A 23,297-nucleotide genomic window follows, 5' to 3' on the forward strand; every position below is an offset into this window, starting at 1 on the left:
GAGAGCTGGAGTAACAACACGCAGCACAGTGATACTGAAATTATTTCAGCCCTGGGCGGGATTTGAACTTGGACAGCCATAGTGGCAGCCAGGAACTCTAACCAATGTGCTATGAGGTGTGTGTTTGTGTGTGTGTGAAATTCTCATATGTATGCCTTCCCATTAAAACAAAATGAGGAACGAATGACATCTATATGTAAGTGATGATCCTGCAAGATGGGCATCAGGTAGAATCATCTCCCTGCCGCCAATCTTCGAAACTCGTCCATATCCTCACCTTCATCTGTATGTTCAACCTGCACGGACTGTCACTCGGTCTTCGGGCCAAGCCAAAGATATTTTTTTCTGACTTTGACTCTATTTCCTCTAAATTTTCAAATAGAGAACAGATAACGAGTGACTATTCCTCTCCTCCTTCTACTATCATAAACCCGTGACACAGAAATGGTCCCTGACTAATAGAACGTAGACAACAGACCAATGTATCTTCCCAGAAATATCTACGGGAAATTCTTGATAACCACTGCCAGATAATGTGAGGCTGTGGGTTTCTAGTCACTGAGATTCAAGACAACAGTTATCATTATCATTATCATTCAGACAAAATAGCTTGTCCATTTTCATGAGGTCCTTATGAAACATGGTGGAAGAATACTGACTCAGTATATTTGAAGACATTTCTTCAGCAACATTAAAGAGTATTAAAATGATCACATACATTATCAGCAACCTTGAAATGAAGAGGTGCGTATATATGAAATAGGAGTTCTTCAAAAAATGCCTCAACAAAAATATAATCGACTTATTTTCTTTCAGCATATAAGACTTTGTCTTCCCTCTAATATATATATATATATATATATATATATATATATATATATATATATATATATATATATATATATATATATATATATATATAGATATATAACAAATTATATAAATATCAAAATTCATCATGATAGAAATTCTCATACCCTCTGTACTTTATTTATTGCACATTTCCATTTAAAAACAATAATTTTCCTACTGGAAGACCATGTGATTATAAATATGAGTTCTTATATTACATTTAAACATGGGATTTTCAGTCATATTATCAACCGTCCTTCCGCCTTGGTTTGGAATATCTATGAAAGATGTAGCCAGAAATATCCTAAAAATATACTCATAATCCCAAACAGCATTTGTCCTTATGGATACTGACACTAACTAAACTAATTACTAATCTACACTTAATAGTTTCTACATCACAGAATACACTTCAGTAACCATGTATCTAGATTTCTATCACCGACCGTAAGAAAAAAAAATCACGTGACTTGTGCCATATATTCCTAGACTCCAAATGAAAATTGTACTGAGTCATGATGTCCTTCAGGTAATATATCTTGTACGTCAATTGGAAATAAAAAACATGGCAAATGTTATCAATAGGAAAAAAGAAAGAAAGAAAAAAAAAGTTTAGAGCGATATACACAGGTACCCTGTCCCGCATTGAAAAAAAAATTCATGAATACTATTGACCCCAAGAAACGCTTTGTAATTAATGCAACTCAGAAGAACCATGGCATGATTTGCAACTGAAGAGGAATACCTTGAAAAAGTTATTCAATACTGATGAGAATTCACAGCGAACATAATCTTCCTCTTCTGTTCGTATATGAAACTTCATTTATGTTTTACTTCAAGTTCAACTGAAAAACGATGCTTCAAACTTCATATAATTCTTTTAATTGGATTAATGCTTCGTGTTCAATGGACTGAAGCTTCTTCTAGTCCCGTCTCATTAAATTAAATTAATACTTCATGTTCATTTGCTTAAAGTTGCTTCAAATTTTGTTTCATGTAAGTAAATTAATACTTCATTTTCAATTGATTGAAGCAATTTTAAACCGTTTCATAGAAACGGACTAATACTTTAAATTCTATTGAATGAATTCACTTCATTTTTTTTTTCATGTAAGTGGTTCCATATTGAATTGATTGAAGTTGCTTCAATTTCTGTTTCGCTTCCTTTATAGAATGTCAAGAAATGTAACGTTTGAGCTACATTCTCTTTTTAATATGAAGTTCTTCATTGTTACTGTAAGAAAGACCAAATATTCATTTTATTTAAAATTTGAAGATTATCATTATGATATTCTATTTCATTTTACTTTTATTTTATTTCTTCATTTGTCTATTTATCTTTTTTTTGTAAATATGTGTCTCTGTAGAAACTAGCATTTTATCTTGTGATGAATACACAATATTCTAGAAGATAGCAAAGGACGAATATTTAGGTATATCTTTAAATGCCAAATAAATAATATCCTAAGGTCTGATAATCTAGCCTTGTCTTTTTTTGTACTCATTTTTTATGTAGAGAGACAATATATAAATATGCGAGTTTTTCAAAGCTTGAGAGGAAAAATACAAAAGCTGAAACTGACGAAATGACACAAGTTCCCTTAAATGGCCAATAATTCTGAGTGTGATCTTTAACGAAAGATCCAGTACAAATTTTTTTATTTAGCCTCCGTTCATCGAGGTCTCTTGTTATGAAGATGCCAAGAAAACTACCATAATACTTTCTAAAATAAATAGCACTATTACTGACACCAAATAAATCTCTTTAAAATCAAATTTACTGACGAAGACTTCTAGATTAGAGAACTGTTATCCATGTCATTCTCCCATGTTAGAGAACCGTTATTGATGTCACATTACCCTTTCGAGCGAGGCTGTTGGTACCCGTGGACTCTTCAAGGCTTGTGAGTTGGTCATTGCTGTAGTCGGGGTCCTCCGAGTCTGCAAACCTCACGTTTTTGGACAGAAGATCATCGTCTTGCTCACGCTCCCGAAGTCCAAGAACCAACATCCGGAAGAGCTCCCAGTCACCAAAGTTCATTTGTAGGACCTACAGAGGAATGGCGGACAAAGTGGGGAAGGGAGAGGGTTGTAGAGAGAAGAAATGAAATTTAAAAGGAAATTATTAGTAAGAGGAAAATGAAATAGAATGATAGATTAAAGATGGGGTAGAGAAATTAAATTTGATGGGGGTTGACAAGGAGCAAAAAAAATGGTGGAGATTTGGGTGATAAGAGGGGAAGGATGAATTCATAGAAATGAAAAGAATGAGAATAAAACAAGGACACAGAAATTGTGGGAACAGAAAAAATAGAAAGGTTTGTAAGGAGGCATAGACAAAAAGGAAAATATGTTTGTTAATAAGTGTAAACAGTTAAAATGTTTACATATAAACATAATCAGAAAAAATACATGTGTACAATTTTATGTGTACATATCAATATTTACACACAGACACATGCACACACAGTCTCATTTCATGATACAACCTTCTAACCATCTCAACATGGCTTACCTTCTTCAAATCATCTAGATCACAGTGTGTAAGGACTTTGCCATTGATGTTGTGCTCGTAGAATTTCTCTTTGTAGTTCGGAAGCATGGGCTCCGAGACACCTTCAACTTTGCTGAAGAGCTCGAAGAGACCATCGATGGTCAATAACGACAACTTCTTAGAAGTGGCTTCAGCCTGTGGAATTGGATAAAAATTTATTTAATTTCATTTTTCATGATTAAAGGGAAATGGATGACAGGTGGGAGTGAAATAGGGATGGGTGGGTGCTTGCCTTGGTTCGCTACCTCCCTTATAAGGGCAAAGAAGCATATTGGTATATAGATAGCAAGATATTTCACTTTATCATATTTTTTCTATGAAAGAAAATAAGTCCAATTGTGTTAGACACTGTCTTTAATGAAGACGAACATGACACAACAACAATTATACAATATAGTTTTGGCAGGACTTAAATCGAAATTATAACAATAACAGTGAAAACTATCAGATCAAGTTTCACTGATCGGAAACCCACAGCCCCACTGAGGCGGCTGGCAACAGTCTTCAGACTCCATCATAGATCTCTCTGGGAAAGAAACTCTGTACAGCTCTGCGTGGTGTAGTAGTGTGGGACTGTTTTTTCTGTCACCTGCATGAAGTAGTAGTAGGAGAGCAGTTGCAAGTTGTCGGTTCCCTTATTTGAGAAGATAGTAATGGTACAATCTAAAGCCGAGTCCACACTTGTTGCATTTCCATGCATCGTTTCATCTTTGCATATCACCTAGTGATACGATACGGTGCAACAGGGTATTGTACCCACTTGTTGCGTATCCGCCTGCTGTATATGGATACGCAATCAGTGGGTACAATACCCTGTTGCACCGTATCGTATCAATAGGTGGAACGCAAAGAAGACATGATACGTGGAAATGCAACAAGCGTGGATCCGGCTTAAGATGATGGAGAGATCTTGGGCCAAATCTGGAGACCAAGTGCCAACCCCTTGGGGCTGCACATCCAGATGGAGGTGACGTTATTTGAACGAGCATTCGCTTAGAACGAGGTAACTTACAGGTAGAGGTATGTGTGAGGCACTAGCGAGTTGCACCGACCCGTACTCTTGCGAGTGTGCGGAGGCGATGGAAGGTAGGAAAGGTCCTCCGTAGGCTCCCCACATCATCGGGTTAAGGTTGCCGTATGGTGGAGGGATGCTCGACGTGGAATTCTTCTGATTTGCTCTAAGTTGCTATAGGAACAGAAGAACATGTCAGATAATTCTGCTACAGTCACCCGGATAAGATGATATAGTAGAGTAAGTACTGTCAAGGGGGATCATGCCTGATTCCATTTCTGTGTGTGTGCGTGTGTGATTCACCATGGTCTTGGATCATGTGTTGGACTCGTGACAGTCACCTATTTCCCTCCCTGAATAGAGCTCAAAACTCATATATGACCGATCTATGGGTAAAGCTGTGACCTTACATGCACACACACCCAACTCCCAGCCCACAAGAGTTGGAGTAACTACCCACAGCGCAGTGATACTGAAATGATTTCAGCCTTGGGCAGGATTCGAACCCAGACTGCTGTAGTGGCAGTCTGGAACTCTACCACTGTGCCACAAGTGAGTGTGCTTGCATGTGTGTGTGCCCATGTATTCATCTAGCTGGATTCATATGGTTGTATTTATAGGTATTGAACTAAACTAATGTTATCCTGTCCTCATATATACTCTTATCCAACAAAAGCCTCAAACAAGTGGAAATTCTATATCTAATTCTATCTTATTCTATTCCATCTCATTAGTTCATTTAATTTTTTTTGTATGTGGGTTTTCTTTCTTTCTGCTCACGTACATTAACTTGTCTTCTGTTGATGCTGGAAGATTTGCTTTGGTTATCGAAAGCTTGGTAGTTCCAGGGATTGTTGTTGGGGTTAGCAGCAAAGTAGGAAATGGGATCTTCCAATTGGGGCTGATCCTCCTTGATGACCTGAAAATGCAGAAATTAAGTTAAACTGATTGTTGGAAAACAGAGTTCTTGTCTCCACATATTTATCTATTTGTATGTATGTATGTATGTATGTATGTATGTATGTATGTATATATGTATACATGTATGTATGTGTATTCACCTCGGATCTGCTGCAGTCTCTGTCGAGACAGCCAGACACCACCCTACGGCAGTGAGCTCAGAGCTCCTTATTAGCCGATCTCTGGGTAGGTCTGAGACCACTCACACACCACACACCGGGACAGCAAGGTCACAACTCCTTGACTAACGTCCCGTACCTACTCGCTGCTAGGTGAACAGGGGCTACACGTGAAAGGAGATAAACCCAACTTATCTCCGCCCGACCGGGGAATCGAACCCCGGTTCTCTGGCTTGTGAGGCCAGTGCTTTACCAATCCGCCACCGAGCCGTATGTATGCATGCATGCATGTATGCATGTATATATATATAAAATTGAGAAAATTTCTATTTGTCATGTGTTTCAAACCAAACTGTTTGCTATCTATCCAATTTCTTTATCGTCATTTCTCAAAAAGGTCTGTAGCATGTTGTGTAACTGTGCCAGTAGTGGTCCTCTGTGGCTTGAAACAAGCTGAGAACCACTGCCTTAGCGGGCCACCTCCTGAGGAACTTACTTTTCTGATGAAGGGGTCAAGGTTTATGGTGAACGGGAGGAACATTTTGAGTTCAGTGACATGAAGAGATGATTTGTGCATTGAGAGGAAAATTTCGAACTTCTTCTCCTCCTTGTCCATTTCAAGAAGAGGCTCCATGTCTTTTGTATTTGGCACTTGGTTCTTCACCCTGTGAAGTAAGGAATTTATTTATTTATCTTTTTTTATAAGAACGTGGTGTCAGATCTTCAGCCAAACTCGACCAGAACTGGAGTATTGGTCATAGTGAGGAATCTATGCCAAGAACACGAAAGCTACTACAACAAATAGGCCACACTTAAAGGACTCTCCTGTCCATTACCAAGCAATTTGCTTCAGCCTAGAGGAGTCCCTTGTCATTTAGGGGATCTCAGGGTCTCTTTCACAGGGTTCCTAGATCATCTAGATTCTAGAACAGAGGTTCCCAAGTTGGGTTCATCAAAGAATCCCTAGAGAACTCCAATTCCTTGCAATACAATCAAAGGATGTGACAATGCAATGATACAAAAAAGTATACAAGCAAGCAATCAAACAAATAATCAAACTAATAAATAAGAAATTCAATTACACTTTATTATTTCATTAATATCATAGGAGGATATATACCTTAAAAAAGAAGAAAACTCACTTTTCGTAAAGCTCTTTCATGGACGACTTATCATCTATGGTTTCTTCATTAGCTTCATAGTAAAGAATGATCCAGGAAGCGCGATAGGGCCACTGCTCCGTGATGTTTATCCACAAGGCCAAGTGGTACCAGTTGAAGTCAATGTGGAAGGCTTTGAGGAGTCTGAAAGACCAAAAGAAGGTCAAAGTCTTTTTCAAACACGATGATGTTCTTTGCTCATGTAACTGATAAGTTGACTTGCAGTTCTCCAATCTCAACTAATTACATTTTTTTTTTTTTTCAAAAAATCATTCCACCAAAATTTTTGTTCTAATGAGCTGGGGATTTTTTGTTCTATGAACATAACTCATTGTCAATTTGAACTGAATGATTTGTGTAATTTGAAGACTCATATATTATTCTAAAACAACAACAACAGTAAAATGAAACAAAACAGAGAAAGATAATCGATGGACAATTGGTTTTTGAACTTGTGCAATTTCCGAAGAGTACTTCACAGATGCCACCTACCTCCCAGTGATGTAGATGACATTCATCAGTCTCCTCAATGATCTCGGATTAATGTCACTGAAGTAGTCGTCCGTCAATAGGACCTGGGGAGGAGGAAACACCGAAATATTATCACAAAGACCTCATACTGGACAAAGACAGCAGTCCGATACACACACACACACAAAATGAAGACTTTGAGTCAGGAGGGGCCCAGATAGGTTCCCCTCATCTTCACTAACTTCCCATATTGTCCCTCCCACTTCCTTCCTTTTTACTTCCATCAGATGGTTTTCAATTTCATTCTCACCTCAGTTAACTGATTTTCACCCTCATTCTGTTGGTTCTTACCTTTGTCAGGTCTTGAGCACCTCCCACTCTGCTGAGGTTGGACCCAATGCTTGAGGCCACGGAGTCGGACTGCTTCAGCTGTCTTCGACTGCTGCCCTTGCTGCTCGTTCGCTTAAGGTTCTGTGTCGTCAGGCTGAAGCCACTCTCGTTGGAGAGTCGCCGGTTGGCTGGTATCTGTGGTGTTGGTTTATTTGTACAGGCATGGGGGTTTTGTTTGTTTGTGTGTGTTGTTATTTTGAGTGTTTGGAAGATTTTTTGTGAGTAGGGTGCATTTTTTTTTTGTATTGTGGGGAAGAAAAGGAAGATTGTTATTTCACAGTGAAATAATTCTACAGAATTCTACTGTAATTGTTGATAAATAAATGATGAATAGAAGATGGAGGATTCACAATTAATCCTATAACTAATTTTCAAGGACTTTTTTCTTTTAGATGAACCAATTAATTCTAAATCATTCACAATTGTCAATCTTAGATCCTGTATTTAATTATCATGATTGACACCTACTTTGCAATTTAGAACTTCTAAAAAATTCCTAATTTGGAGGCCATTATACTAACTTTCAAGAATTGTGTACATACAATGTACTACTTTTTACGAGTGCATATACGAGAGGATACTTTTGTCCTACTGAGAAAAGCATCAACAAGTTTGAATAACTAAAATGATGATACGTAACTACACACATTATATATATATATATATATATATATATATATATATATATATATATATATATATATATATATATATATATATATATATATATAAAGGGATGAAGTTGTATAGATCTTTATAGATATGGGATAGAAGATTGTTTGGATATTTGGATATTAATGATTTAGTAACTATTCTAAATTGTCTACACCTAAGAGCTTGAGAAGACAGGTTTTATTACAGAAATAATAGGAAATATTTATCACAAAACATTTCCAGCTACAAAGGGATACTGTTCACGTGCTCATTCTTGTATTGGGAGAAATGATGGGAGCCTGCTCGAAATGGGGATCGGATAGAACCATCTCCCACTATCATTCGTCTTAGAGTCTCAAGAACACACTCACTTTTGTCTGGAGGCGCAGCCCTGAGGGACTGGGGTATGGTTCTCACACAAGGATATCTCTATCTCTGTCTATCTCTATCTTTTTATTTCTGCTCTGAATATTTTCCACATTTTTTTTTTTTTTTTTTTTTTTTTTTTTTACATGACAGGTTACAATTGGGGAATACTCCTTCCTACAGCTAGCTGGTGACATATGTATGTACACAAGTGTAAATGTAAACACACACACACATTTATATATATATATATATATATACACACACACACAAACACACAATACCATTATAGTTATTCATACATACACTTCTGAATTATTACATATCAGGAGAATAGAAATAGTACTATCATAAAAAATAGAAAATATATATATATACATATAAATATTCCCTGGGATAAAGCTTCTAGTTCTGCAGGATAATTCTCAATTTTTAGTTACTGTGGAGTTCCCCTACTGAGAACCCCAAAGACTACAGTTTACACACAATTTACTGTTATTGGGAATGACTAAAATTAGGAACTCTCCAGTACTTGGAAGTTAGAAAGTGATTACAATGTTTGTTCCCAATATTGGGAAGTTATGTCAATTTTGTTGATTATATCAATACAGAGACATTTGTGAATAGATTAATGACAGTGCAGTGTGGTGGACTCAATGTAGAATTGTTTTAGTTTAGTGAGATGGAATTATTGTGCATGCGTATGTGCGTGCCTGCATTTGTATGTGATTCATCACGGTCTTGGATCCCGCGTTGGACTTGTGATCAGCTATTACCTACTCAGATGAGAGCTCAGAGCTTATATGTGTCCCGACCTATGGGCAATGCTGTGAGTTTATATACACACACCCTCAACTCCTTGCCCACAAAAGTTGGAGTACCAACTCTTAGTACAGCGATGCTGAAATTTTCAGCCCTGGTCTGGACTCAAACTTAGACTGTTGGTGTGTGTGTGCACATGTATGTGCCCTGTGTGTGTGTGTGTGTGTGTGCACACATGCCCTGTGCGTGTGTGTGCATGTGCGCATGTGCCCTGTGTGTGTGTGTGTGCATGAGTGCATCGAGATCCAAACAGCCACATCTTTGAGCAAACAAAAAATGACTGATAGACAAATGCCATGTAAGAAGCAAAAAATACTCTTGAGGGTCTACAGAAATCTATTTTCACGCTCTCTAGAAAAGAATAAGACAAACAAAATTAAATAGTCTACGGGTACTGTTGTGAAAACAAAGACAGCAAAATCATAAATATCTTTGAGAACAACTGGATTATGCCCTAGAACTACAAGTTTATGTTCTTAATAATTTATGGTGGGGGATGGAGGGTAAAATAGTCTTACCAAGATCTAAAGTATGACCTTGCAATGCTAGGGAATGGAAAGTTAGATCTAGAATAATAATATAAGGGAATGGGAAGCTACATTGAGAATAATACAGATGATTCCCTCGCTATTGGGAATTTCTCAAATTCAGAAGATTTCCAATATTTGCAACGAAACTTGAAAATGATTGATGATTGATTCGGTTTAACATCATGAACTTCCCCTATGAGGAGGCTAGGATGATGCCCCTTACAGAGGACTTTGTAGCGTACAATTTAATGAACTATGCCCTTGGTCCAACTCACTGGCGGCAGGCTCGAACTGCCGTCACCTCAACCTCTGCCACAAGTAGCAACGCTCTAACCTACTTGACCAGCAAGTACCGGTATTCAAATTTGAAAGTATACTGTAACATTAAAAAATCTTTCTAGTATCCAGAAGTCCAATTTTTTTTTTCCCGATATTGGAAATTCGCTAATATCAAGAAATTTTTCAGAGTAAACTATCTGCAAGAAATTTTCTAAGTGTGCATAATTTACTTTCAACTAAATCTAAAAATGAAACAATTTAGATAAAAAAATGGGAAAAACCTTTTTCTCATTTTTCTTGTGATTCTGAGTGCATTTAATAAACTTCAAATTACATATTTTATATTAATCAAATGATTATTGTGGTGCGGCAAAAATAATGCATTACATAATAATGTGGGTGAGCAGTGTACTGACTTGAAATGAGAGAAGGAAGTGAGTAAAAGAGAGGAAAAAAAAGAGAAGAGAGAAAAAGAGAGCATAGATAAGTTATGCCGTGAATGGTTTTAACAAAAGAAAATAATTAAAAAACACTGCAAAAGAGAGAAGAGACAAATAAAACATGATGAACGAGACAGCGAGGGACAGAGACAGATGGTGACAGAAACATAGACAGAGAGAAACAGAGAGGTACAGAGACAGAGAAACACACACACACACAGAGAGAGAGAGAGAGAGAGAGAGAGAAAGGCAGAGATTGATTGAATGAGTGGGTGAGTGAGTGGGTCTCCAGGCAGACTGGCAAGTACAGGGAGTCAGGCATAACTAAGAGCAGTCATGCCACTTTGGCCTTTATCTTGTACTCACGTAGGAATTATTTTCACTCTCAGCCGATGGCTTGCGTCTCCCCTGGTAGGTGAGTGGTAGGTTGGTGGGTGGTCAATGAAACGTTATAAACAAATAAAAAAAATAAAAAATAAAAAACACCCTTTTGTTAAGATTATTATATATAAAAATAATAACAAAATCATGAATCTGCTCCATATCAATAATGTTGTATCACGTTTGAACATAATACCACTTGAGTTTGCTAGAGGTATGACAATGATCAGTCCATTATATAATATATATATACATATATATATATATATATATATATATATATATACAGTACATATATATACATATATATACATATATATACATATTGGTGAAGGTGGGTGAGGAAGACATAAATCAGAGTCCAAGTTTATTTCTGACTAGTTTCGCACAAATAGGCGTCTACAGAGAAGAAGCCTATTTGTGCGAAAAAAGTCAGAAAAAAAATTGGACTCTGATTTATGTCTTCCTCACCCACCATCACCAACCTGTCACAATGCCTCAACATATATATATATATATATATATATATATATATATATATATATATATATATATATATATATATATATAAATATATATATATATCTATATATATATATGTATGTATGTATACACATGTATATCAGAACTATAGTCAGAGAGTGACAATCGCTGCCTCGCCCTCTTTGAAGCCCTTCACATCAAGTACAGCGATCCCACAATGAACACTCAGCTGGAAGCCCCCACCGTCCTCCCCAGCCTCAAACCCTTCAGAAACTGCCAAACCAGACACCCCAACAACGACACCAACCAGCCACATCAAGAATAGACACTTCAGCCCTGACAGATGCTCAGGCCACAGTAATGGTCACTTGCAGTAATCCTCTCCCAGTGTTCACTGTTACCCTCTCTGGGTATCCATGCATTACCTTTCAATATGTCCACATGTTCCCTCTCCAAGTTCTAGGACACAGAAACTGTCACCTTCTATGTGATCTCTCCCAGTATTTATGTGCACCTTCTCCCGGTGTTTACTTCCAACCTTTATAACCTTACTTTCTTTGTATCTGTCACAATTAAAAGTGCTAAATGTGATTAGCAAAATGTATTGTACCTTGTTCCACCCATTATATAGTTTCCACTGGTAACTTAGTAACTTTAGTTTTGCCTGTCCATGCTAAAAATATCTTCAAAAGCCTTGAGTATCGTTATCGAAAACTAATCGGAGCACAATTTCCTGTCACATATAATTCAATATGCCTTAAGGAAAATATCTTGCTGTGCTACTCCATAATAAATAATAATAATAATAATAATAATAAAAATAGTAATATTCATAGTATTGACACATACATACATACATACATATACCAAGGCTTTTTCCCCCTTACCAGGGAGGTAGCCAAAAAGGACAAGGCATAAAATCATTCCCACCCATTCCATCCCCGAAAACACTCCACACCCCTCCACCCTCCCTCCCATCTTAGCACCTCCTAGATGACGGGTCATCCCTGCACCCTGTCCACTGCCCTGGGTCAGAAGCAGTGTTGCAGGACACAGCACATCCACAGCAAGGCCGCTTCATTAAATCGGCGACCCCCCCTCTCCGTCCCCCCATATAAAGGAGAGGACGGGGAGAAATCCCTTCGGGCTGCGTCAAAATTTTTGCTCACACACACTACCTCACCCCACATTCCCCCGTCCATTCCACCTAATGCATCACAACATTTTCCATATACAACCATTCTCCATTCATCCCTGTCTTCTTTCCTCTCCCGTCCTTCCTCAACAGACATTCCCCTCTTCCCCAAAGCCCCCTTCACCCCATCCATCCACCTCATCCTAGGACGTCCCTTCATGTTCACTCCCTCCACATCTGCCTTCCATACCTCCTTTATTAGTCTTTCTTCACTCATTCTTTCCATGTGTCCAAACCATCCTAATACTCTTTCATCAACCCTATCTCCCAGCTCCCTTTCCACCCCTGTTCTCCTCCTCACCTCCTCATTTCTCACTCTATCTAGCCTAGTAACCCCCATCATACTTCTCAGACACTTCATCTCAAACACATTCAAGTTCCTTCTCTTTTCCTCTCTTATGTTCCATGTTTCTGCTCCATACAGTGCTGTTGGCACAATCACTCCTTCATACAGTCTCCTCTTAGCATCCATTCCCAAATTTCTATTCCTCATTACACTTTTTAAACCACCAAGGCATTTACTCGCTTCTCTCAATCTACATTCTACCTCCACCTTCACTCCACCTTTTCCTGCCACATTTGCACCCAAATATCTAAAACTATCCACTTCCTCCAGTTGCTCTCCCTTAATGCTCACTTCCAGATTACTGCCACTTTCACCCCTTGTACATCTCATCACCTTACTTTTACCCACATTTATCTTCAGCTTTCTTCTATCACACTCTCCCAAACTCTGTCACCAACTTCCTCAATCCCTCCTCCGATCCTGCCACAAGTGCAGTGTCATCTGCAAACAACAGCTGGCTCACCTCCCACTTTGCTCCATTTTTCTTAACCATCTCCAATCCCTGACCCACTACCCTAATAGGATAATAACAATATCAACAATAACCACAATCATAAAATCTAAATCAATTATTTTGTCCTCTTCACTGCTCTATGGATACATAAAAAACAAGAACATAAAACAACAAATATACAAACAAAATCAAGAAAGAAGATGAGAAACAAACTTACATGACTCATTCCTCCCACAGCAGACGTCGTGGCAATGCTGACGGAATCTGTCTCGACTTCGAGCCAGGTCGACTGACAACGACCTTTCAACCTTTCCGCCACCTGTAGAGGAAGAAAACAGAAGATAAGTCTACTGCTATGGACATCCATATCTGGCCCATTACATGCCAAAACTATGCCAATATGTCTCCTTCGTGGTTTTCTCTCTGTATACAGTAGGTCTATTGTACTGTAGAGTGATTTTTTTTTTTTGTAAATAAGATTGTATTCATGTAGAAATGGTGAAATGCATTTGCGTGCGTGCGTGCATGTGTAATTCATCATGGTCTTGGATCATGTGTTGGACTTGTGATTGACAACTACTACCCTCCCAGAAGAGGGTAGGCGACCTCCACGAAGTCGAAAAAAATGGCCCCTTGTTCCCAACTCTCCGAACTCAGAGGAACTTGGGTTCACGTCTCTCTGAACTCGGAGGAACTTGGGTCCACGTCTCCCCAAACTCAGAGGAACTTGGGTCCACGTCTTCCCGAACTCGTAGGAACCTGGGATCCCAACTCCCCGAACTCGGAGGAACTTGGGTCCACATCTCCCCAAACTCGGAGGAACTTGGGTCCACATCTCCCCGAACTCGTAGGAACCTGGGATCCCAACTCCCTGAACTCAGAGGAACTTGGGTCCACATCTCCCCGAACTCGGAGGAACTTGGGTCCACATCTCCCCAAACTCGGAGGAACTTGGGTCCACGTCTCTCCGAACTTGTAGGACCCTGGGATCCCAACTCCCTGAATTCAGAGGAACTTGGGTCCACATCTCCCCGAACTCGGAGGAACTTGGGTCCACGTCTCCCCAAACTCGGAGGAACTTGGGTCCACGTCTCCCCAAACTCGGAGGAACTTGGGTCCACGTCTCCCCAAACTCGGAGGAACTTGGGTCCACGTCTCCCCAAACTCGGAGGAACTTGGGTCCACATCTCCCCAAACTCGGAGGAACTTGGGTCCACATATTCCCGAACTCGGAGGAACTTGGGTCCACGTCTCCCCAAACTCGGAGGAACTTGGATCCACATCTTCCCGAACTCGGAGGAACTTGGGTCCACGTCCCCCTGAAATCGGAGAAACTTGGTTTCTCGCCTCCCCGAACTCAGAAGAACTTTGGTCCCCTTCTCCCCGAAATAGGGAGATATTTAACCCCCCCTCTACCCGAACTCGGAAAATCTTGGGTCCCTTCTCACCTGCTGTGCCTGCCTGACCCGGCGCAGGCCGGAGTTCTGGAGGTAGAAGGGAAGGTGGACGATGTTGCGAAGGTAATCGTGACCGCTGATGGAAGACTCGCTGAAGACACGGTGCACGTGGAGTTCGATAGCCTGTGTTCGGTTGCAGAAGGAAGAAGCACGAGGAGGAGGAAGAGGAGGGATATATTGAAGAGGATGAAGAAGAGGAGGGAGAAAATGAGGAGAACGAAAATAATATTGAAGAGGAGGAGATTAAGGAGGAGATTGAGAAGGAAGAGGGAGAGATTGAGGAGGATGAGAATGAGGGGAACAAAAACAATATTGAGGGGGAGGAGATGGAGGAGGAGGTGGAGGAGAAGAAGGAGGAGGTGGAGGGATGTGGAAAACAAAAGGATGAGGCGAAACGGGGAAAGAAGAGAGAAAATGAAAATCAGGAAAGATAACGAGAAGAGTAAAGAAAAATACGAAAAAGAAACAAGTGACAAGAGAAAAATAGACGAAAGCAGGGAAAAAAGCATAGGCAATGGAGAAAAGAAAAAAATAATTATATTCATTAGAAAAAATACACAAACATCTTAAATAGGGTACATTCTGCTTAAAATACTCCACCAGAAACATAAAACTATGGCTTACCATTGTAAATGATATGGTTACATAAGTTTTATCTATTAGTTAGTATCTTACTATTATATCAAGAATATTTAAGTCGGTTTCGTTGTCAACAAGAATTGAACATACTAATTTATTGATACAATTGCTGATTATTTTCGTATTTAACTATAGTTGCGTATTCTAATACAGTCATTCTCCCCTACTGGAATTATTAGACATTTCGTTTGCCTTTAAATTGATTAATTAAAAAGATCTTTGTCGTCTTGAGACGACAAATAAGTATTAGGAAAGATTTATAAACTACACTTCATGCACAGAAATGTACATATGTGTGTGTACATATATAGTATGCGCGGAAAGTAATGACGCCGCCCTTAATGAAACCTATAAACTGAAGGTGAAGGTTAGTTTGCATGTGAAAATGTATAAAATAATGCAAATTATGGTACTTACATATAGAAATTAGTTAAAATGAATATCCTTTCCTCTGTATCACCTTTTGGAGACGTCCTGGAACTGATAGTGCAAGGTTCTGGAGGGTTGTTTCAGGAATGGAGGCCCAGAGCTGGCGAATAGCGGATTCCAACCGTGGCACTGATGAGGTATCAGTTCCAGGACGTCTCCAGAAGGTGATACAGAGGAAGGGATATTCATTTTAACCAATTTCTATATGTAAGTACCATAATTTGCATTATTTCATACATTTTCACATGCAAACTAATGTTCACCTTCAGTTTACAGGTTTCATTAAGGGCGGCGTCATTACTTTCCGCGCATACACGAGTACAAATAAAAAAAAAATCTCAGTGGAGGAACCTGACTGAATCAAATTGCCTTTAGGATCAAAGCCTTTATCGCACAAAAATGTATAAAGAAATGAGATCAAATTTATTCGAAAGACACTTCAAAGCCAGACGTCTCATTTATACATGCCAAAGGTGCAAAGTGATTTTGTCTCAAAACTTACAAAGTGAACCTACCATGCAACACTTACATATTGTAATACATAGCAAGAACGCTCCATGTTACGTGCATGGCATTTGCAACGGTACTCGGAGCGTCATGACAATATCAACTACACGAACCAAAATAACATAACTGTTCACGTGCTGGACTTTTGATGAACAAGCACTGAACACTAGGGAACAACATCTCTTAAAGATTAATGGTTATTTTGGGGATTTAGATTGTACGTTCTATGGGACTTGAATATACAAGTCAGAAAAATGAAGACATTTCAAAGTGTTCATACAAAGGACTGGGCCAAAGTGGATAGGAATATGTTTTCAATGACATGCCAAATAGATATTAGAAAAATACTTTTCACTAAATAGTTACATATATCCATACATACTCTCATTTTTCTCCCATTCAAAAAGTCTTTCATCCATTTCAATATTTTTCCTTGTATTCCACCTATTGTTTCAATTTTTCTTAGTAGCTTTTTGTGTTGTACTTTGTCAAAAGCCTTTTGTTAGTCCAAGAAGGCACAGTCTGCCCAACCATCTTTCTTGTATTATTTCTATTAATCTTGAGTAAAAGCATATCAAGTTTGCAGTACAAGATCTTCCACTTATAAATCCAAATTGGTTTGGGTTTAGTATGTTGTTCTCTTCCAAGTGTTTAGTCCATTTATTTTTAATAACTCTTTTGCATATTTTTGCAAATGTGCTTCTAAGGGATACTGATCTATAGTCTGTTGGATTTTCTTTGTCTCCTCCCATGTATATTGGTACAATATTTGCATTTTTTCAATCTTGTGGTACTTTTCATTCTTTGAGTGAGAAGTCAATTATCTTGTGTACTTTATCTGTGAGTTCAGCAATACATTCTTTTAATATCCAGTTCGCTTTTCTGTCTGGCCCATATGACTTTTTGACTTTGAGTTTCTTTATTTGGTCCCTTATTTCTTTCTGTGTCACTGTTATTTCTTTCATTTTGGGGGATCCTTCTTGCTGTCCTTCATCCCATATTTGTGCGCTTTCAATTGTAAATACAGACTTAAAGTGTCTGGTCAATACTTCAGCCATTTCTACATCTATGTATTCTTTGTTTCCTTCACACAGTTTCACAATTTTATGTTTGTCTTTTAGTTTTTCATTTACATATCTATAAAACAAGTTTAGGTTGGTCTTTGCATTTGTCTATTATATCTTTTTCATAGTTTCTTTTTTTCCTCTCTGTGTATGTCTACATATTCATTTCTCAGTTTGATGTATGTTTGCCATTATTCACTTCTTTGTCTTTATTCATCTTTTTCAGGCTTTGTCTCTTCTATCTTCAGAATCTCTACACTTTTTATTATACCAACACTTTATGTACACCCTTTTTTGTTTCTGCTTAGGTACATGTTTATCTGTTCCTTCCTTATATGTTTCTTTAAAAAAAATTCCATTTATCTTCCATTTTTGTTTCATCATTTGCAAATTTTTCCCAACTAGCATTTAGAAAGAAAGAAGAAGAAAAAAAGAAAAGAAAAGAAAAAAAAATCCAAGTTTTACAAAGTCAGTTTTGTTGTACTGTATATTAATCTTCCTTCTCTATATTTCTCATTTCTTCTCACAACATTTTGTTCCTTAAGCTCAAACTCTATTAGTATGTGGTCACTCTTCCCAATTGGTGTCTTATAATTTATTTCTTCTACAATTTCAGGCTCAGAAGTGAATATCAAGTCAAGTCTCAGTGGTTCTTCATTGTGTCTATATCTTCTGTTTTCTTTGACCTATTGAGTCAATGTATAATCAATGGTCAGATCCAGTAGGACATTGCCTCTCCACCTTTTATTGTTAATTCTTCCCAATTTATTTCCTTTGTGTTAAAGTCACCCATAATTACTATGTTTTCTCCATGTTTCAGTGTCTAAGTTAATTCATTCTTTGTGTCTTCCAGTAATTTTGAGTATTCGCTGTCAGACTAATTAAAGTCTTAGTTTTTGGGGGCACATATACAATTATAAACTTTTTGCTTTTCATACTGATATTTTTTACTTTAATTGTGATCAATTCCACATTTTCTTTACCTCCTGCTGCTTTTATAATATATAGGCCCCTTTTGTCCATTCTATTTTTCGACCAAAGGTTGTATAAACCTTGTCCCATCATACTTGATTGTATAGGACCTTTCAGTTTTGTCTCCATAATTCCCATTATATCTGGTTTCTCTATTGACAAATAGTCATTTAATTAATTTATTCCAGAAATGTTTGTATATGCCACTTTTAATTTCTTCCTTTCTTCTCTTTTTTTGGTTTATGTTTCCATTTTTCTGATGAACCATTTTCTCAGTCTCAGATCCAGCACTCTCAAAAAAAAAAAAAAAAAAAAAAAAAAAAAAAATATTTTTTTCAGTCTCCATTATTTTCTTGTTTTTTTTTTTTTTCCTTAGCTTCACTTCTCAGTCCCTATCTATCTCTATTTCTTCTTCATTCAATTCCTTTTTTATCCACACATTTTTGTATTATTCATTCTTTGCTAGTTTTGCCAATTTTGTACCTGATTTTCATTGGCCTGTAATTTTTTCTTTTGAGTATGTACCCATCCTATGCACGTCATCGATTTCCTTTTCCAAATACTGTCCCTCGTCCTGAGCTGCTTTTAGTATCTCCTTCACAATTTCTTTCTCTTCTTTTTCCCTTTGGTATTTGTGTACATTATGTTTTTCATTGATACCATAAACCACAATGCATTTCTTTTTGTCCACTGTGTCTGTCATCCAGTTTTCCTTTTCTTTGATCACCTTGATCACTGTTTCTTTTGCACACAAGTGCACTTAACTAAATGCCACTGAATTTTTTTTATTATTTTTGTTGTTGTTGTTACTATATCTCACACAATACTCTATGGAGAGTATGCACAGGAGTTGATAAAAAAAAAAAAAAAAAATCCACACAACCCCATTTGGATCACAAAGGATAAAGTCATGCCAAAGTGCAACAATGGTATCCATAGTTCTGTGTTGTATTTCTTAACCTCTCCTGATGGCATCCAAAGATGAAAAGTATCACCCAATATCCAAAGTGCTCATTGTTGCCTCAAGTTCCAATTACTGTAAACCCGGAGGATCTTTGCTGGATAATGTGGGGACATGGGTTTTCAGTCTGTAACACCCGAAGGAACAGGTACAATAGTGTTCATGCTCAAGGCCTCAATAAGTAGAAAGCCCACAGATCCTGTCCCCACTTTCTATATTACCAAAGGAGTCACTCGACTTGAGGATTTTTAAGGTTATGTTTAGTAGATTTAGTTGTAGTTTTTACCCTCGTGGGGGGACATCTCGTGAAGATGATGTAGTTTGACGTATTGTCATCTCTTCCTAGAGTCTGTGCTATATCTTGTACATTAGTAAAAAAGGTTTCAACATGTGCTGTATTTCTTGTGGCCTTTCTCAATAATTAAAAAATTTATTTACTTATTTACTTATCTATATTTATTTATCTATTGATCAGAAACTGTAAAATAATTTATGTTTACAGATTATACAATGATGCTCTTTGAAAAGGGTAAATTATTGTATCATGGTATCAAGATGAGTGCAGTGATATGGTTCATGAAGACTGACACTAGTGAAATGTCGGCGAGAAATGCAAGACAAAACGAGGCTGTTCAAGGTTGTTTTTCATCCTCAACTCTGTTCAAATTCAGCACCTATTTTCTGCCTCCATCCAAATGGAAAATCAGAAGAATATTACATTGCTGTCGCATTCAATAGCACTTCCATAAGGGAGAGCTTCCTCTCCACATTTACTCATACATAAATGCATACAAACATGCACACAGATAATATTCATTCCTGTCTCTTCATAAACTACGTAAAGTAGACTTTATTTCTTCTTACTACAAGAGGAAATCTACGGAAAAAGGGACAACAACAGACTAACTGCAGGTTGAAAATTCCAACATTATGGTAAAACCAGAGAGGAGTACCTTCATATGTCTCGATGCTACCACAGCCTAGGACGCAAACGTTAGGAGGTTTGATGTTTAGTTTTATGTGATGGACACATTTTCTTGTTAACACGAATTCTTTAAATCTATATTTCTATTTTTATCTTTTTAAAGCTACAAATGATGGATAGAGGTTGTGTTAATATGAGGATCTTTAATTGGTGGTTGTATTTTAATATGGTATAGGATGGATGTGTTTTGTGATGGTGTAATTGCTGAAGAAATTATAATTTTAGGATTTCATCAACACTATTGAGGATGTAGAGATCAAAGATGTTAGTGCTGGTTGTACAAGTTTAGGGGAACAAACCCTGCATCATTAGTTCTTAACAATTGTCGAGATGCAATGGATATATTTATATTGTTGGTGCACATTAAAGTACAGAAAGTGGTAGAACACCTTAATTAGAGGTGTGGCGGGGAAGATAGTACTCCACTAAGTCTCTGTCAATATATTTGATAATTTCTTTGTCTCAATTTAATTGATTATTTTGAAGATTGGAGGAATCCATCATGTGTGTTATATGTTTATGCATGTATGTATGAATGCATGTTTGTATGTATATATGTATTTATGTATGTATGTATATATATGTATGTATATCTATATGTTTTTGTGTCATTATGACATTTGGAAATAAACTCTCCTACTGGGATTCAAACCCTCATCTTATAAAAAGCAGGCCACTCAGGCAAGGTTTCGAATCCCAGGAAGGAGAATTTATTTCCATATAAATATATATATATATATATACATACATACATATATATATACATATATATATTTACATATGTATATATATATATATATATATATATATATATATATATATATATGTGTGTGTGTGTGTGTGTGTATGTAAAATATGCATGTATGCATATGTATGTCTACGTGAAACTATAACAAAGACAAGAAAGCTATCGCGAAATATGGAGGCACCTTCAAACTAGGCGTGTCAGTCCTTTGTTTTCATATGCATTGGTGTGTCTTGCATTGCAAACTGTTGCAGAAGCTATTGGTGTGCATTTATGTTCAAATCTGAATAGATGGCAAGAAGATGACTGACAGAAAAGGGGCACCACGGAGATAAACGAGATAGCCTGGTGACAAACAGAAGCCATACTTCTCCTCCTCACCTCCCCAGTGATATATTCTGCATGGTTCATTCTGTCTGTCATCAGGTGATTTTATTCATGAAGGGTGCCATGAGTGAGAGAGAGAGAGATAGAGAGAGAGAGAGTAGGAGAGAAAAGAGAGAAATAATTGTTGTGAGGATGAAAGGGTGGAAATAATGACAAAATATTGTTGCTAATTTTCTAACTCAAATGTGGATGAATGTGTACTGTGTACCATGCAGTGGAACATTATTTTTGAACATTTTTCAAAGATATACTTCGTTAAAAAAAATAAACTTAAAATTTAAAATTAATGTAATAAGAATTATGACTAATGTAATAACAAAAGATATTGATTAGTAATACAGAAAATTTTGGTAAGCTACATTATTGATTCTGACATTAGATTAAGCATTCAATGGATTAGTATGAAATTATGAATTTATACAAAACAAATGTTAAAAAAAATAATACATTCTTTAGGTTTCTACACCCCTTTTACTGGATTGAAACACTTGAATTTTTTCATGGCTACTGCCTGCGAAAGGATTTCAATTTATTTGAAACGAAAATTTTGTCAAATTTTCATATGACAGAACACTCTACATCAAACTACATGACTTCAGATTAGCAAACCCAACAAAGAATTCCATAAGATAATCCTTTAAAGAAAAGAGACACTTCCTTTCTCCCCCTTCATACCTCCACATTCTACCCTCTTCCTTCCCCTCCCCCTCTCCCTGCCCCCCTCCCACTTGTTATCCGTTTCCTCCAATTCTCCCTCCACACTTAAACATCTTCTGCCCCGACTCACCTTGGTGATGATGTGCGGGTCGATGGCCAGAAGAATGATGAAGGGAGCCGAAGTGTCGGTGAAGAGTGTGTGCACAGCATCGAGCACTGAGAGCACCTTATCCTGCTCGCAACTGTCAAGGCCATCCACCACGATAACCATCCGGGTTTGCTGCGCCGTGAAGGCGTCCAGGCACTTTGCCTGTGTGGGGGGAGCAAGCATGACAATAGTGAGGTGAACATGCGATCTGAGATGCTGCCCTTGACAGGTGGAAGTCTCTCTCTCTCTCTCTCTCTCTCTCTCTCTTTCTCGCTCACACACACACATACACACTCATACACACTCTCACACACACAGTGTGTGCAAATACTATTCAAGATTTTAAGAAAAAACTTGATGCTGAAAGCTACAAAGACGGGTCACCACGAGCATAGCTCCCTTCCCATGTAATACAACTAGGTAAATAAATACACACACTCTCACACACACACACACCAACACACACTCTCACACTTACACACACATATGCAGTGCATTATGTTAAAAAGAAAAACCTACCATCTCCATCATGAGGTTGACCTCAGATTTGAGCGTTTGCAGGTAGCCCTCGGCCTTGACCGTCTCCAGTTTGGCCACGCCCCTGAGGAGGTGTCGCCGGTGGGAGAACACGAGGGCGCGGGTCATGCGCGTCAACGTGTGCATGTTGGAAATGACAACAACTGCTACCAAGACGCCCAGCGTGATGAGCAGAGGGTTGATCAATTTCCCATGGAATGGACGTCTGCATGTACAGGAATAAACAAATATATAATTAATAAATAGAAGAACAGATGAGTAACTAAATAGGTACGTAAATGAAATAGAATTGGCAAGATTCGCCCCCCATATATGTCTTTAAGCGATAAGCATGGAAACAT

General features: G+C 37.8%; 1 protein-coding gene across 15 annotated transcripts in view; it reads right to left on the bottom strand.

Annotated features, from left to right (window-relative positions):
- The window catches only part of Arms (Ankyrin repeat-rich membrane spanning), a 661,393-nt gene that overhangs the window by 35,242 nt on the left and 602,854 nt on the right, over positions 1-23,297 (bottom strand). For 14 of the 15 annotated variants that reach the window (XM_076190426.1, XM_076190427.1, XM_076190418.1 and 11 more), the window contains 13 exons: positions 22,939-23,161; positions 22,402-22,581; positions 14,917-15,048; positions 13,686-13,787; positions 10,976-11,017; positions 7,480-7,653; positions 7,150-7,232; positions 6,640-6,801; positions 5,994-6,162; positions 5,203-5,337; positions 4,419-4,592; positions 3,368-3,541; positions 2,713-2,902 (listed from right to left, as the gene is read on the bottom strand). In XM_076190426.1, the coding sequence (XP_076046541.1) occupies positions 2,713-2,902; positions 3,368-3,541; positions 4,419-4,592; positions 5,203-5,337; positions 5,994-6,162; positions 6,640-6,801; positions 7,150-7,232; positions 7,480-7,653; positions 10,976-11,017; positions 13,686-13,787; positions 14,917-15,048; positions 22,402-22,581; positions 22,939-23,161 (1,940 nt within the window). The remainder of the gene's footprint in view (positions 1-2,712; positions 2,903-3,367; positions 3,542-4,418; positions 4,593-5,202; positions 5,338-5,993; positions 6,163-6,639; positions 6,802-7,149; positions 7,233-7,479; positions 7,654-10,975; positions 11,018-13,685; positions 13,788-14,916; positions 15,049-22,401; positions 22,582-22,938; positions 23,162-23,297) is intronic. The other variant, XM_076190415.1, reaches the window with a different exon arrangement.

This window comes from Oratosquilla oratoria, chromosome 9, assembly GCF_046742065.1.
Source record: "Oratosquilla oratoria isolate Oo_2021 chromosome 9, ASM4674206v1, whole genome shotgun sequence".
NCBI lineage: Eukaryota > Metazoa > Arthropoda > Malacostraca > Stomatopoda > Squillidae > Oratosquilla > Oratosquilla oratoria.